The sequence below is a fragment of the Nycticebus coucang genome, chromosome 1 (genome assembly GCF_027406575.1).
Source record: "Nycticebus coucang isolate mNycCou1 chromosome 1, mNycCou1.pri, whole genome shotgun sequence".
Lineage (NCBI taxonomy): Eukaryota > Metazoa > Chordata > Mammalia > Primates > Lorisidae > Nycticebus > Nycticebus coucang.
In genome coordinates, this window is record NC_069780.1 from 26,757,946 (window position 1) to 26,774,216 (window position 16,271).

Sequence of the window (16,271 nt, forward strand, 5' to 3'; positions counted from 1 at the left end):
GGCGACGGTATCGAGCAGTGACCTCAGGGACAGAGATTTCCTATCAGCCTCTGGGCCCTGTGTCTCACGGCCTGCGTTCGGCAGCACAGAGGGACTTTTTCCTCCCCAGCCACGACACTTTGCCTCCCCTTCCCCTTTCAGATCACAGCAGTGCTTCTCAAAGTGTGGTTTCCAGGCAAGTGGCAACGGCATCACCTGGAACTTGAATACAACTACTGGAGTGCCACCCCAGACCTCCTACACGAGAAATTCTGGGGGTGGGGCAAACACGAGCCGTGTTTTGACAAGCTAAATTTTGAGAACCTCTGGATTAGAGACTTTCACAATTCCGAGAGAATGAAGAAAGATAACTCCATGTCAGGTAGAATCAAGTTTATTAAGGATAGCCTCGATTACAGTCACTCTCAAGTGTAAAAAATAAAGGGCGATTAATTGAAATTCAAAACTCACTTGGACTTGTGGTTTGGCCTTTCACTAGAAGTGCAAAAGGGTGGGGGATCTTGCCTGATGCTGTGTCAAATGGGCAGGTGGAGTTCACTGGAGAATGAGGTAATAAAAAAGACAAAAGTGACAACTGGAGAGCTTAAGTCCCCTCTGTGTCAGAATGACATTACACAATGACAACCATGGCAGGAGAAAGGATGAAATAAGACAAACTTACAGCCAGAATATGGAATGCACACTTCTATCTACACAAAGACACAGACAAACACACATGCAGCGTCACATACACACCCAAACTGCAGGGATTAGTTTTGAAAACGATTTCTGTCTTTTCTTTATGCTGACGGACACATCTGTCAGCCACCATTATGCAACAAAGGGCTAAAATGGAAAACCTTGCTACATTTCCACAAAATATGCTAGCTCGATGCCCAGTAACATGCTGGTAAATGTATCACCACTGTAAAACACGTTGTGACTTTCCCAGCGTTCCACAGGCTGCAATCTGCTCCCCTGGTGGACACAGATTAACATCTGGGGGGCAAACTCGTCTCTCTCATCTACAGTCGGGGCAGAAAGCAGCGCCTAGAAATGGTTTCCCACCTTGTGTCATAGAAAACTTGCCTGGTTTGATGCATTCCCCTCAGAAATATTTGTGCTTTGATACAATCCTGATAGTTTGTCTTCAAGAAGGGAGCCCTGGCCATGCACTATTTTTTTTAAAATAAAAGCAAACTAAAACTGGAAGAAGAAAAATCCATTAGAAAATTTGGGATTCTATCAATGTTGTTTTGGAACTGGGCTTAATCCCATTTACAAAGAAAGAAGGGAATGAATCGGTTCAGAAGAGGCCACTAAGATGGATGCCGAAAACACTGCCGCATCTGTGGCAGCATTTGCCCCAGCACGGCTGCTCTCGTCCCAGCCAGGATCGGAGGACAAGCCACAACCTCCCATGGCCATGAACCTAGGAAATAATGCTGACAAAATAACATGTTTGGATGTTTATAGGAAAGATGGCAAGAATGGGAGACAATGGATTCAGATTCACAGGTCATGCAGGTTAGGATTATACCAAAAATTAATATTTGAGCTGAGTAAGAAAACACTTTAAAATTCAAGAGGAACTGTATCATAGCTTTTGCCTGTGGAAGACCAAAGGAAAAAAGAACAGAACAAAAAAAATAAAAAAACCCAAAAGAGGGTGGCACCTGTGGCTCAGGGAGTAGGGCGCTGGCCCCATATGCCGAGGGTGGTGGGTTAAAACCCAGCCCTGGCCAAACTGCAACAAAAAATAGCCGGGCGTTGTGGCGGGTGCCTGAAATCCCAGCTACTTGGGAGGCTGAGGCAAGAGAATCGCCTAAGCCCAAGAGCTGGAGGTTGCTGTGAGCTGTGACACCACGGCATTCTACCAAGGGTGACAAAGTGAGATTCTGTCTCTAAAAAAACAAAAAACAAAAAAATCCCCCAAAATGACCCAGAATATTCCAGACTTTCCAAAAATCCAATAGTTAAATTGGTGGGGTAGGGATAAAGGAGTCTTTAACGAATACCTCTTCATTAGCCTCATTTTCTCCTTGGGTTTTCACTGATAAATAAAAGTCAGGCCTACTTAGAAAAAAGATCAGTTCTGCTAAAATACAGCATCATAAAGCCTTCTGATGCCCTTGCTCAGTGCACGTGGAATACACAACTTCTTTTCTACGGAGATGGTCCAGGGTAGACCAAGTGTGCTCACCCAAGTCACTTGCTGAATACCATCACAAGATCTGAACCCAAAGACAAGCTGTTTTCCTCTTCAGATGACAGTTGCAAGAGTTTCTTGAAATGTTCGTGGAGGGACGAAAACAAACCACTGCCCTCCCAGGTGAGGGGCTGAGTCTTAGCAGACACACACTTCTTCCAGCCATGGAAGAGAGCCAGTCCCTTCGAGGTGTGACGACGAGCAAGACTGTCTCTTCCAGTCACCACTCATAGAAGTAGAGGACAGGACTGTATTTTCCACAAATTCAAATACAGCTGAGTCCCACACCTTCCCTTTCTTTTTTGGTAAGCATCCAACCATCCGTAAGTTCATGGCTACAGTAGAGAGATTCATGGCGCAAAGACTTTCACACTGGCTATTTTTTAAAAAAATTCTGTCAATGAGCAGCATTTCCCAGTTTTAACCCCCCCTCCCCCAGAAAACCATGTTCTTGGCAGCTCCATTGGGTGAGATTGTAGGATGCCTCTGTGGTCAGGTCTGTGCAGCTTGGCTATCAGCTGGGCGTGTGGGAGGGTCGGGAAGGCTGGGTCTGTCCAGTGTCTTGCAGCAGCTGTTGCAGAGGTTCTACCAGCTGGCCCTCACAGCTTCAATGTCACTGACCAGATTCTGGGCTAAGCATATCCCAAAAATCTGAGAAAGGAAGTAAAAGTGAGTTAAACAGTGCCATTGTTTCCCTGGCCACTGTGTCCCATAATTTTTTTAATCTTTAATTTTTAAACTCTGAGCTAGAATTCATATATGGTAAAAATGCATCATTTTTTTTTTTTTGAGATAGAGTCTCCTTTTGTTGCCCTTAGTAGAGTGCCATGCTGTCATAGCTCACAGCTACCTCAAAATCTTGGGCTCAAGTGATCCTCCTGCCTCAACCTCCCCAGTGGCTGGGACTACAGGCGCCTGCCACAACACCCAGCTAGTTTTTCTGTTTTTAGTAGAGATGGGGCCTCACTCTTGCTCAGGCTGGTCTCGAACCCCTGAATTCAAGCAATCTACCCACCTCAGTCTTTCAGGGTGCTGGGATGACAGGTGTGAGCCACCATACCCAGCAAATGCATCTCTTTGATGTATCTAATTCACTGGTTTTTAGTATATTCACAAAGCTATGCAACCATCACCACTGTCTAATTACAGAACATTTTCATTACTCCCAAAAGAAACCCAACACCCATAGGGTCATTCCCATTTCCCCCCTTCCCTATAGCCTTGGAAACCACGATTCTACTTTCTGTTTCTGTGGATTTGCCTGTTCTGGAAATTTCACATACATGGAATCATGTAATGTGTGGATTTGGGTTTTTTTTTATGTCCCAAAATGTTTTCAAGGTTTGTCTACATTCCTTTTGATGGCTGAGTAATATTCCACTGTGTGGGTATATCACAGTTTATCCACTCCTCAGTTGACAAATATTTGCATTGTTTGTACTTTTTGGCAATTATGAGTTAAAAAAAAGCTAATTGTTAGGAACATTCTAGCACCTAATGAGTTAACTGCCAAAAAGTTAATTGTTAGGAACATTCATGTACAAGTTTTTGAGTGAACAAGTTTTCAATTCTTCTAGGTATATTCCTACCTGTATGACCCAGCAGAATCCTGGCTCACGTGGTAAATCTATGTTTAACTTTCTGAGAAACTGCCAAATTGTTTTCCACAGAGGCTGCATCATTTTCATTCCCTCCAGCAACACATGAGGGTTCCGTTTCCTCCACATCCTGGCCAACACTTGTTCTCTTTTTTATTATAACCAACCTAGGGAGTGTGAAGTGTTACCTCATTGTGGTTTTGATTTGCATTACCTTAATGACTAATGATGCTGGCATCTTTTCCTGTGCTTATTAGCCATTTTAATCTTCTTTGGAGAAGTATCTATTCAGATTCTCTATTCCAGTGGTTCTCAACCTTCCTAAGGCCGCAGCCCTTTAATACAGTTCCTGTGGGTCACAACCCACAGGTTGAGAACCGCTGCTCTATTCATTTTTAAATTGGGTTCATCTTTTTATTGTTGAGTTATAAAAGTTCTTCATATATTCCAGATATTAGATCCTTTTAAGACAATGATTTGCAAATATTTTCACCCATTTTGTGAGTTATCTTTTCACTTTCTTTTTTGTTTGTTTGTTCTGTTTTGTTTTGTGTAAGATAGAGAGGGGATGTCACTCTTGTGCAGGCTGGTCTTAAACTCCTAAACTCAAGCAATCCTCCCGCTACAGCCTCCCAGAGTGCTAGAATTATAGGCGGGAGCCACCATGCCCAGCAACTTTTCACTTTCTTTATGATATCATTTTCAGGCACAGAAGTTTTAACTTTTGATGAAGTCCAATTTACCTATGTTTTGTTTGGGCTTTGGCTATCTTATCTGAGAAAACACTGCCTAATCCAAAGTCATGAAGATTGACATGTATGTTTTCTTCTAGACTTTTATAACATTACCTCTTATATTTAGGTCTTTATTCTATTTTGAGTTAATTTTTATATATATTGCAAAGGAGGGAACTAAATTCATTCTTTTGCATGTACATGTCCAGTTTCCCCACTACTCTCTGTTGCAAAGACTGTTCAACATTGAATGGTTTTTGTTTCCTTCTCAAAAATCAACTGTCTGGGTCTGCTTCTGGACTTTTGAGTTTTCCCCTAATCCATGTGGCTAACCTTACTAGTACACATTATCTTCATTACTGTAGTTTTGAATTAAAAAGTGTTACTTTATTTTTCTTTTTCGAGTTAAGTTTTGGCTGCTATGGAGCTCTTGCATTTCCATATGAATTAGAAAGGATCGGCTCCACTGTTTTGCTAAAAATGTAGTGGGAATTTTGATAAAGGTTGCACTGAATGTGTAGATCAAGTTGAGGAACACTGCCACCTTAAGGATATTAATTCTTGCAATCTGTAAACACAGGATGTCTTTATATTACTTAGATCTTCTCTACTTTCTTTCAAGTGTGCGCTGTTAGGAAAATATCACACCACCAACATGCTCTTGTGACTGCTCAGGAAGAATCGTAGGAGCTCCCTTCCTTCACTGGCTCTTCAGCAAGGTGGTCCAACGAGGCAAAGGGGCGTGTGTCTCTGTGAAACTTTAAAAACCTAATCTCACCATTGAAACCTACTTGGGACTTCATGTCTGCCTCAACTGTCACAATGCATTTTTACTGAGCCCCTAGAAGTGATGGAACACCAGCGGGCAAATACAATTTTTCCATCTTGAAAAGAAGAAAAGGGTTTCCCAAGGTATTTCAAGATAGCAGAATCTAAAATCAAAATCTAATAAAAGGCAAACTAAATCATTTAGCCCTCCAATGTGTTTTTTTTTTTTGGCCGGGGCTGGGTTTGAACCCACCACCTCTGGCATATGGGACCAGCGCCCTACTCCTTGAGCCACAGGCGCCACCCCCTCCAATGTGTTTTTAAAACTATGACATTAATATGATTAAGTGAAACTCCTGTCCTGGCAAGGGCTCTCCCAGCGTATCATTCCCCTGTGACATCCACAGAGGACCCTATCTTACCTGCAGCAATGCAATGCCTATGAAAATACCAGCCACGATGGTTAAATTGTCCTGCAACCATTTCTCAAACTGGGGCACGCAGCCTTTTGTGTAGATTACAATCTGCTGGTCAACTTCCTTCACAAGGGAAGAGGAGAGTACAGTGTCACAGATACAGCATGGTACACACGCAAAAACTCCTCCAAACACCCTTTGTGCTAGGGGACAAGATGAGATCCCACTTACTGGTTTTTGCCTGGCATCATAGCCACACTGTGTGTTGATGACATCTTCCTGGGAGGAAAGAAAAGAAAAGTGAATGTCACTCTTGTTAGACAGAAAGTCTACCAAGGAAAGAGCAGAAGACCCCGTCAGGTGTTAGTGCTAAAGTGTTTATCTGCACACACAGCACAGCACTGCATCAAACACTCTATATACATCACCCCGTGCAACGGTCATTATGATCTTCAGATGCAGGTACTCAGGTATGTCCTGTTTTACAGAGGAGGAAAACTAAAGCTCGGGGACTGTCAGAAGACAGTAAGTTTACTGCATGGGAGCTTCAAGTTTCAAGGTGTTGCCAACCTCAAGAAGCTTATGGAGCTTAAGGAATTGGAGATAGATTAAAACCATAGTTAAAAGGCATGATGACCACCTTCATTTATGCTCTTTTGGGAGACTTTCACTTTTTTATGTACTATATACTTCTGTATTATTTAAATGGCTTTTCAATGAGAACACATGACTTTAATAATTAACAAATGGAACACAATGCCCTGGCCAGGCATGGTGGTTCACGCCTGTGACCCTAGCACTCTGGGAAGCCGAGGGGGGTAGATCTCTTGAACTCAGGAGTTCAAGACCAGCCTGCGCAAGAATGAGATCCCTGTCTCTACTAAAAATAAGAAAACTAGCCAAGTGTTATGGTGGGCAGCTTTAATAAAAGGCAGACTTTTAGTCCCAGTTACTGGGGAAGCTGAGGCAAAAGGATTGCCTGAGCCCAAAGGTTTGAGGTTGCTGTGAGCTACAATGCTACAGTACTCTACCCAGGGCAGAGAATGAGACTGTCTCAAAAACAAACAAACAAAAAAAACCCCACATGTCACGGGGACAGCCTGACATTACACGGGACTTAATCAGAAACACGGGTTCTGCTTTTTTGAGTTAGTTTATTTCCCCCCTCCACAAGGTATGTTGCAGAATTTATTAGTTTAGAGATCAAAGGATGAGCTGTCTCTTCCAGAGGACCTATAGTTGGAAAGGGAAGCCTAGCACCTTCTGAGAATCTTCATAATTCTCCAGACAGACCGTCAATATTGGCCAAGAACTGGCGACAAGGAGTGCATTGTGCAGCACGTCCTGGCCAGCACGAGGCCACCGGGATGGGCACCCTGAGCTCTGAGCAGGGCTCTGTGTTGCCTTGTTGCCACTGGCCATCCTCAGAAGAGAGAGAGGAGCAAGCCAGCAGGAGAGGTGGGCTTTCCTCTCTCAGAGCCAGGGGAGCGCAGTCCTTAGTGATTCTCAGCTTCCTTCTTCAGACCCCGGGAGACAACCCAGGTGGACCCCCTCGGAGGCAGCCTCGTCCACCGCAAGACCCTCTTTAAGCACCCTACAGCCTCCACCTCCAGGAGGAGCACCCCGCTGAACTCATCAGGGGCAAGGGGGTCTGGGGAGGATGTTGAGAATGTAGGGTCAGAGAATGGCTGAAGGGCCCTGGGACAACTGTGGTCGTAAGACATGGGGACACCAGTAAGAGAGCATGTAACTTCTCGTGTTTGCCCTTCTCACACTACAGAACTGCATTTTAAGTCATTAAAATGTACCAGACATAGGATTTGACCTAAATTATCAAACCTTTGGTAAAAAAAGAGTGGCTTATAGATTTTATATTTTCCTTTCATTTTGAATAAAATACCAACCTCAATTATCATAGTCATTATGGTGCCCGAGAGTCTGAGCAGCTGTGTCTTCCTACAAAGCAGTCTCGCCTCATCTTGTCTCAAATTCTCCTCCTACTGACTCCTACTATTTCCCCTTGAAAGAAAAGGGTTACTAACCCCAAACCATTGCAGAGAGCTCGCCTGTGAGCCTGTGCTCATAAAGGAGAACCAGTAGGTGGCTCCTGGCTGGCTGCCTGAGTCTGAGGCTCAGCCCCTTCAGCTGCTAGCAGACTGAGTTTGGGCAAGTTACTCACACCCCACGTGCCTTGGTTCTTCACCTGAAAAGGGAGGATAATGGTGGTGTCTGCCGGTAGGAATGTTCTGAACTTAAATGAGCCAATGCACATAAAGGCTCAGAATAGGAACCAGCTCATACTGCTAAATTAGTGTCAGTGATGATTACTCCTACTGGGAGATCTGAGCACTATACCCCCGACAGGAGCTACAATTAGGAGTAACCAGCTAAGAGGAGGTTTCAAGAAAAAAATCTCTCTCTGCCGTCCCAGGCACACTCTCGGCGTGACGCGCAGGGCAGCCAGCGGCTTGCTGGCGTTCACTTACTGCGGGGTCTTTAGTACAGCAGGAGAAGGGCACGCCGCACCGCTCTCGACTTGCATTGGAATCTGTGCAATTGAAGTAAATATTTAGGTTCCAATCATCAGCTCCAAAAGCCCCACAGCACTGCCACTAGAGCAAACAGGAGAGAATTAGAACACCTCGACGTGGGGGCGACCAGGTGCCTACACTCACACCCGCCAGAACACCCCGCTCTGCCAGCTCTAACCTGCTCTTCGGTCTCAAAATTATTTTTAATCCAAACTGAACCTACATGGCCCCTGTAAAAGCTTCCGAAATAATTAAGGCTGAAGGTTTGTAAGGATGTGCTGGCATATGACTCAAATGACTGATGAAACCTGTAGTGTTAGATAAAGGGCTGAGCGCTTGTATGGCAGGGCTCAGAACAAGATCTACTTGTGGCTTGGGCATATTCTGGAAGGGTAAACAAGAACATTCCAGAACAGCAGTCCTCAACCTGTGGGTCGCAATCCACAGGGACTGTATTAAAGGGTCGCGGCATTAGGAAGGTTGAGAACTACTATTCTAGAAGGATAAACAAGACACTAACAACAGTGTTTATTGAAGTACAACTGATAACAATAAACTGCACTTTTTTGTTTTATTTGTTTTTGAGACAGAATCTCACTTTGTCGCCCTCGGTAGAGTGCTATGCTGTCACAGCTCACAGCAACCTTAAACTCTTGGGCTTAAGTGATTCTCTTGCCTCAGCCTCCCAAGTAGCTGGGACCACAGGCGCCCGCCACAACGCCCAGCTATTTTTGTTGTTGTTGTCTTCGTTGTTTAGCAGGCCCTGGCTGGGTTCGAACCTGCCAGCCGGCGCCCTAACCACTGAGCTACAGGCACACAGCGAGGCTGCACATTTTAAGATGCGCAATTTGATAAGATCTGACATAGGTATACATTGTGAAACCTCACTACAACACTGCCAACCACAACTCTCAGGGGCTTACTTTTCATTCTATTTGTTCCCACTCTAAAATTTTTAAAAAACAAGACCACCTGTTCAACATTTTCAACTCTACAATGTTACTCATCTAGTTAAAATACATACAACGAGCTGTTCAATTCAGTGAGATTTAAATGGCCTGAGTCAAGGGTCACTCCATAAGCTCCTTCCACACTCCCCTGAGCCGGACTACCTCTACTTCTCCAACTTAAGAACATATCAAGCCTTAACCATTTTACGGCTTTTAGGACTAAGTTATGTCAAAACATTAAACTCTAGCATAGAAAAATAAAATGACTTGAAACAACAGTATCTCCGCATAAAGCAGACAGCATTCCAAAAGGATGTGTATACACATATTCTTCAAACACATGTGGTCCGTCCGGGGTTCGGGCTCGGCACCTCGAGGTTTGCCTACAAAGCTCCAGAAATCTGTCATGCAAACTAGTCAGGAATAATACCTGGGAAGGTGTGAGCTCGCATCCATTATGACCTACTGAAACAGTGAAGTCAGCTGAGGAGATGAACAGGGCTTAATTTCACACCTGAGGTATAGCTTATGCCAGGACCATTTTTACTGCCATCAGACAAAACCTACACAACCAGCTTCGTGCCCAGCACCTAATGACGGGTGTGGCCTCCCTGGAGATGGGTGCCAACGTGGCCACCACCATAGCTCGTTCTGGAAAACCGTCTGACCCAAAGAAGGCCATTGGCCCCCTGGGCTTCTGCCTGCCCCCAAGTCCTGCCATAGACATTAATGCTGGGGACTCTACTGTCCAGGTGTGTTCAGCCCACCTGTTCAGGGCAGGCACAGGAAGACCTGCCAGTTTGTGGGACACGAATACCTTAACCTAATATAAAACCATGCACACCTCAGAGTGTCACAATCTCCTGATCAGTCAGACAGCAGTTGGCATTACCTTCATTTGACTTTGGGGTAAATAGGTCACAGTCGTGTGAGCCCAGGTGCCTTAGCTAATCAGATTTTGGCCCCTTGTTTGCATTTTGCATGAAACAGGACATTTGCTGCTTTTCCTGAACTGCAAAAGCCACTACAGGGTCATGCTCAGGGACCTCAGGGGGTGGCCAGGGCACCACCACAAAGAGGCTTCATTTGTTAGAAGGCACTAAGGTTTATGAATTTCTAAACTTTTGGTTTTAGCTACATATGCTATAATAATATTTGGACAGGCATATTTAAGGAACTTTGTAGATGAATATTCTATTGAAAAGTATATTATCGTGAGCTGCAAAGTATCAAGGATTACCAAAAAAGGGGGGCAAGGAATAAGAATCCATATTTAATAACCAAGTAAAACTTTACCCCATAAATAATATACAAGTAAAAATTAAAATAAAAAATTACATCTGGAGCAAAACAATGTTCTTTCTTCACATGCTAATAAGAAAGGGCAGACGCAATTATAGCCTTTTTTGCTCAAGAGGTTTTTTTATCTTTGTTCCTCTAACTTAATAGAAATTGAAACAAGGAAAAATGGGACATTTCCATTTAGGGTACAAAACCTGTAAATCATAGAGCAAGTCAGAAAATAATAAAGAAACAAATGAAACCCATGTAGCAAAGCCAGGTAGCTTCCAGCTGGCAGATGTGGAAGCCAGAAGGGTATACACTGTTCATCGTTCTGAGAAGGCCTTTCCACTTGCAAATAAATCAAATTCAAACTTACATATTCCTGGGTGAAGTCTATGAGGTTTTGCAAATCAATGTCGTCCCTGTATGCTCTGATGTTGTTGTTTATGAAGAAATACAGCTGGTCTTTGATCCAGTCTTTGAAAACAAATGCCAGAACTCCAGCAGTGAGCTCCAGGAAGAAAATAATTCCCAGAAACACAGAAAACTAAGACAAAAGACACATACACAGAGAACAGTTATAAGGGCTATTTTGATCACATACGTGTATAGTTAAAGGATTCCTCTCTAAAAAAGGTTTGCAATTACATTGGGTTGTTACACATCTCCAAAGCAGACAATTTTCAGTTTCTTAAGATTCATTAATAGAATATTACACTCCAAGAAAAGACTTTTGAAAATTAAAAATCATTTCATAATCACATTTTAGGGTCTCTGGTGTTCCATTTGGTAATTAACCAACAAAGCCCATAAGCAAACATGGATAATAGGAATTTCTCATTAGACCCACATTAAGGCCTAATGAATTGCTCGTGATTAATGTACTGCCAGAAGCTTGAACAATGACCTGCCCCTACCTCGGGTACGCTTTTGTAACTTGAAAAGATAGCCTATTCCGGTATTTTAAGATCACCTGTCATTTGTGTGGCCTTGATTCTGTATGCAATATATTCTTTTTATGGATTCTGACACCATTTAATTCCCCTTTGCACCTGCTGTACAGGATAAAGTAACAGATGGGTTCATCTTAGATGAAGGGGTCAAAAAGGAAGTGGGGGTGGCTCTGACATGGAAATAATTTCTCATCGTAAAAACAAAACGGAACCCCTGGTATGAAGGCTTTCATGGGAATGCTAGCTGTGCCCATTTAAAATAATATCAAAATTTAGTCAAAGGGAGACTTCTGTGTAACACAGGCAACACAGAAGGAGGGCTCTAGAGCATGAGGCAATGTGGTAGCTGCCTGTTAACTCTGGAGAAATTTCCCTTCCGTTGAGAGGCTTCCGAAGAGTCTCATCTTAGTCACATCAGCCCACTGTTCAACCCACAGTTCTTTCCACTTCCTACCACCCCACATTCTCACCCTTTTCAAACTTTTCTGCTAAAACAGATTATGAGAAATGGGCTGGGAAGGACACTGTTTATGGGCAGACTCTTCTGTTGACAACGGCAGAAAGGGTGACACTGGGGCTATGCCTGCCGGGTAGAGGTCCTGAAGGCTGTGGAACAGCGAGAGCCTGAGCAGGTGGCTTGAGTAGACTGTGGTTTCCACGTTCAGCAAGCATTCATTGAGCAGCCAGCTCGCAGGAAAATGTACTGGGGGAGTGGTGCAAAGGAAAGGGCACAATCAGCTAAAGAGAAAAAGACAAAAAATGTTTATTCATTTAGCAAACATCCGCAATGGGCCAGGGCCAGTGGCAGGTGGGCTTTGCAGAAGTGAGGCTGAGCAGGCCCATACCCCTTCCTCCAAAGGCCTCACAGGCTTCTGTGAAGGGGACGGGCAGGAGAGGCAGTGGGTGGGGCCTGTACACATCAGGTGTCAGCATGTCTGGCAGTTTTTCTCTGGGTGCCTCTGTGCGAGTGGGCACAGCAGGAGGGACGGAAGGAGGAAACAGGTGCCTTGCAAAGTCTTGGACCCCAAGGTTTAGGTCCCAATTCTAGGCCCTCCGGCTCAGTGCTTCAGGTTTCCATAGAGATCCTGGTTATCTGTCCTTGATGAGTTCATTAGAAATAGAATTTAAACAATTCTTAATTACCATCAGTGGTGTCAACAGTTTTAATTTAAGCTATCCTTAATCTAGAAAAATGGGCAGAAAACAAAAATAACACCACTTTTACTTATTTTTTTAAGAGACAAGGTCTCTGACTCTCTCTCTCTCTTACCTAGCCGTGAGTACAGTGGTGTTATCATAACTCACTGTAGCCTTGAGTTCCTGGGGTCAGGTGGGCTCCTCCTGCCCCAACCTCTCAGGTAGCTGGGACTACAGGTATGTACCACCATGCTCTGTGAACTTTTTAAGTTTTTGTAGAGATGGGGCATTTCTATATTACCCAGGCTGGTCATAAACTCCTGGCTCAAGCAATCCTCCTGCCTCAGCCTCCCTAAGTGCTAGGATGACAGGGTGAGCCACTGTGTCCAACTAAATCACATCACTTTTGCTCAATGCCTACCCCACAGTTTAACCCCATGCCCTTTATTGGGTATCACCCTAAACATGTAAGTATCAGTTACCAGACTATAGAAATGATAAAATTATAGCTAGCATGCATAAAGCATACACAGCAAATAAGGAGACAGAAGTCATGCAAAGACTTTAATTAGGTTTTTGTTCTCAGCTCCATAAAGTTATGTAAGTTCATTTTCCAGCTCCCCTGGTAAATGTTCTCATCATGTTACATAATACACATATCAAAAATTGAGTCTGAATTCAATTCATATAAAATATCTGGCAGAAACTTATATGCCCCAGGCCTTGTTGAACTAATTTCACTTATTTACAATGGTGCAGAGACTCACATGCTTCATTCCAGGGTCTTGGTCAACCAGGACGCTCCATTTCTATCTCAGAGCTTATTAGCTCTTGTGTTTTCCCTCGGCAGTTCTTCTAGTCTTACAGCATCAGAGCTTCGAGACTATTCAGGAACATGTTGGCATTTACTAATTACCTAATTCCTATCTCCTGTTCAAAGATCATTCCAGGCCAATTTTTAATTTTTGGTACTAAATGGAGTGAGAGGCCATTTTAAATATTCTCTCAGATTTTAAAAGCCAGGAACAAAAAACTCTCTTCATTATCAACACAGGACTTTATTAACTAAGGTGCTGATAGAGCAATTTCTGTATTTCTGCCCTTTCTCTTACCATGGCCTCTACTACAAAAACAATAAACTATACTAAAGGGAATATCTTTATAAATGAAACTATAATTCATACTACAGGGCACTCCACATTTGGGGGCTGATAAAATAATGGCCAGTGATGAGTGCTACCTAGGGTCTAAGTGGGCTGCAGGAGGCAGAGTGAGGGGAGCTCAGTAGCACTGAGATGCTGCATGCTGAGAAGGTGGCAGGGGGCAGGTCACCTGCAGACAGAGCTCTCCTAGGGTCTCCACAGGTCTTTGATTAGATGATGAATGAAGTATTTGGTGGTAGTGTGCGCCCGTGTGTGTGTGTGTACAGAAAAGGAGTCTGGCACATAAGGTAGATAGAAATTAAGTACTGCCACCACAGTCCTGTGTGTGCAAGGCAGAGAACCACCTGCTTGTTAAACCATACACAAGACCAAGTACTCCTCAGTTTTCCTTATTAGCATGAATCACATGTACTTTCAGGTTAATCAGCCTCTAAAACCTTCTCTGACCCAGAGTTTCCAAAATTCAAAGCAGGCTGCCCTGGGTGAGAAACAGTGAGACCTCTCTTAGGGATATTCAAGAAAGGAGGTCAGAGGACGATGTGGCAGAAATGCTGGGAAAGAGAACCACACATGCACGGCCAGTTCTGGGGATACGCTTGTTTTAAATGGAAATGTCCCTGGATAATGACGCTGTGTCAGCGAAGCCTGGGAATGGTTTTAGTAACAGGTGATACCACACTGAAACTGTTCTCTATAAACCCCCAGCATAGGCAGGTGGGTTCTTTTGATCCTTTCCCTGTTCCTGGAAAGGGGAGTGGACACTTCTTATTACAGGGCTATGACTCAGACACCCACCAAAGCCAAACTCCCCACTGACAGGCACCCTCAGCTGGCCTATGGCTACTTTTCCAAACTTATTTAAGATACATAAATATAAGGTCATATATATAAGGTCATAAGGAGGCTGCATCCACCTACTCCTTAGGTGGTGTCAGAGTAGCCCACACCTGTAATCTCAGCACACTGGGAGGCCGAGGCGGGTAGATTGCCTGAGCTCAGGAGTTCGAGACCAGCCTGACTTAGAGTGACACCCCGTCTCTAAAAATAGCCAGGCATTGTGGCGGGTGCCTGTAGTCCCAGCTACTCAGGAGGCTGAGGCAAGAGACTCGCTTGAGCCCAGGAGTCTGAGGTTGCTGTGAGCTATGACACCACAGCACTCTACCAAGGGTAACAAAGTGAGACTCTATCTCAAAAAAAAAAAAAAAGGACACATACATGTAAGCATAAGCCATTTTGTTCTCCTTTGAAGGAATCTGCAAAGAAAAGGCTTTCACCTTTTTCTCTGCTTTTACTTTTAATACGGATACATCTCCTGGTGAAACCCCTCTTCTACAAACATTCATACCAGAGCAATCAACACCAAAAACCAAAGGTCTAAAAACTACACTAGCCATACAAACAAGAACTTTGTACTATCTGAGTACAAAGGAGATTTACCTTTCACTATCTCTCCATATATACCAAAACCTACTGTTGAACAGATTAAACGTGTAAAGGCCACAGCCACGGTGCTTGTGCTTGGTTTCTCTGAAGACCAAGTTTACCTGCACAGCTGTCTACTTACCATGTGTGTAAAAGGAGGCGTGGGATAGAAATCACCTAAAAGAAGAAAAATATATATATACCTACCTTAATCCTAAAGGTATGTTAGGGATTGGAATGCAAGTTTGTAATATACCTGCATACAGCCTGTGGATGTACTTTATCAGGAAGGAGGCCCAGTGGGGGCCTCCCATAGAAGAAAATCGGGACCTGGGCCCTGTGTGCCAGTGTCTTTGGTACAGCTCACTGTCTTACCTGTAGATAGGATATCCTCCTATACCCTAGAAGATAAGAATTTGGCTCTCAATCTGAGAGCCAAGAACGGGATACTTACAAACTTGAGAAGGAAAGTGTTTTCCCGTAGCGCTCCGATGCACCCTGCAAATCCCAAAATGAACATCACTCCTCCCACCACAAGGAAGAGCCAGACCGGGTCAAAGCCACCGAGATCGGTGATGGAGGAGATGTTGGACAGGACTCCCTGGGAGCAGGAAAGAACACACAGGGCACCAGGATGCAGGGTCAGTTTCCCAGCAGTAAGTATTATCATCTGATTATCAGGCATCATTAATACTTGAGAGAGACCCTCCCTTCCACACACACACCCAAAAAAGGAAAAGAGAAAGAAAAGAAAGGAAGAAAGAAGAGAAACTGCCTTCTTTCCTTTTTTTTTTTTTGTAGAGACAGAGTTTCACTTTATGTCCCTCGGTAGAGTGCCGTGGCCTCACACAGCTCACAGCAACCTCCAACTCCTGGGCTTAAGCGATTCTCTTGCCTCAGCCTCCCGAGCAGCTGGGACTACAGGTGCCCTCCACAATGCCCGGCTAAAAACTGCCTTCTTTCCAAGGTCTGAATGTGTTTACATTTGGGGGGAAATTACATACAGCAAAAAAAGGACCCCAAGGAAATGTCCCCAGTCTTTGTATGGAGACGACGTAGAAGTTACCTTTCTATCTTATGTCTCCAAATGTAAGTCATCTTGAGTAGGAAACAGGTGCATAGGAAAA

At 44.0% G+C, this 16,271-nt stretch overlaps 1 protein-coding gene across 2 annotated transcripts in view; it reads right to left on the minus strand.

Moving 5' to 3' along the window:
- Window positions 1-357: 357 nt before the first annotated feature.
- Window positions 358-16,271, minus strand: part of TSPAN5 (tetraspanin 5) — a 179,217-nt gene continuing 163,303 nt past the window's right edge. The window contains exons 3-9 of one of the 2 annotated variants that reach the window (XR_008372920.1): window positions 15,599-15,745; window positions 10,846-11,016; window positions 8,191-8,316; window positions 5,936-5,983; window positions 5,711-5,827; window positions 3,778-3,953; window positions 358-2,839 (exon numbers count right to left, since the gene is read on the minus strand). Coding sequence is in view for 1 of the 2 variants with exons in the window: in XM_053553865.1 (XP_053409840.1) it covers window positions 2,774-2,839; window positions 5,711-5,827; window positions 5,936-5,983; window positions 8,191-8,316; window positions 10,846-11,016; window positions 15,599-15,745 (675 nt within the window). In the remaining variant the exon portion in view is untranslated. The remainder of the gene's footprint in view (window positions 2,840-3,777; window positions 3,954-5,710; window positions 5,828-5,935; window positions 5,984-8,190; window positions 8,317-10,845; window positions 11,017-15,598; window positions 15,746-16,271) is intronic. The other variant, XM_053553865.1, reaches the window with a different exon arrangement.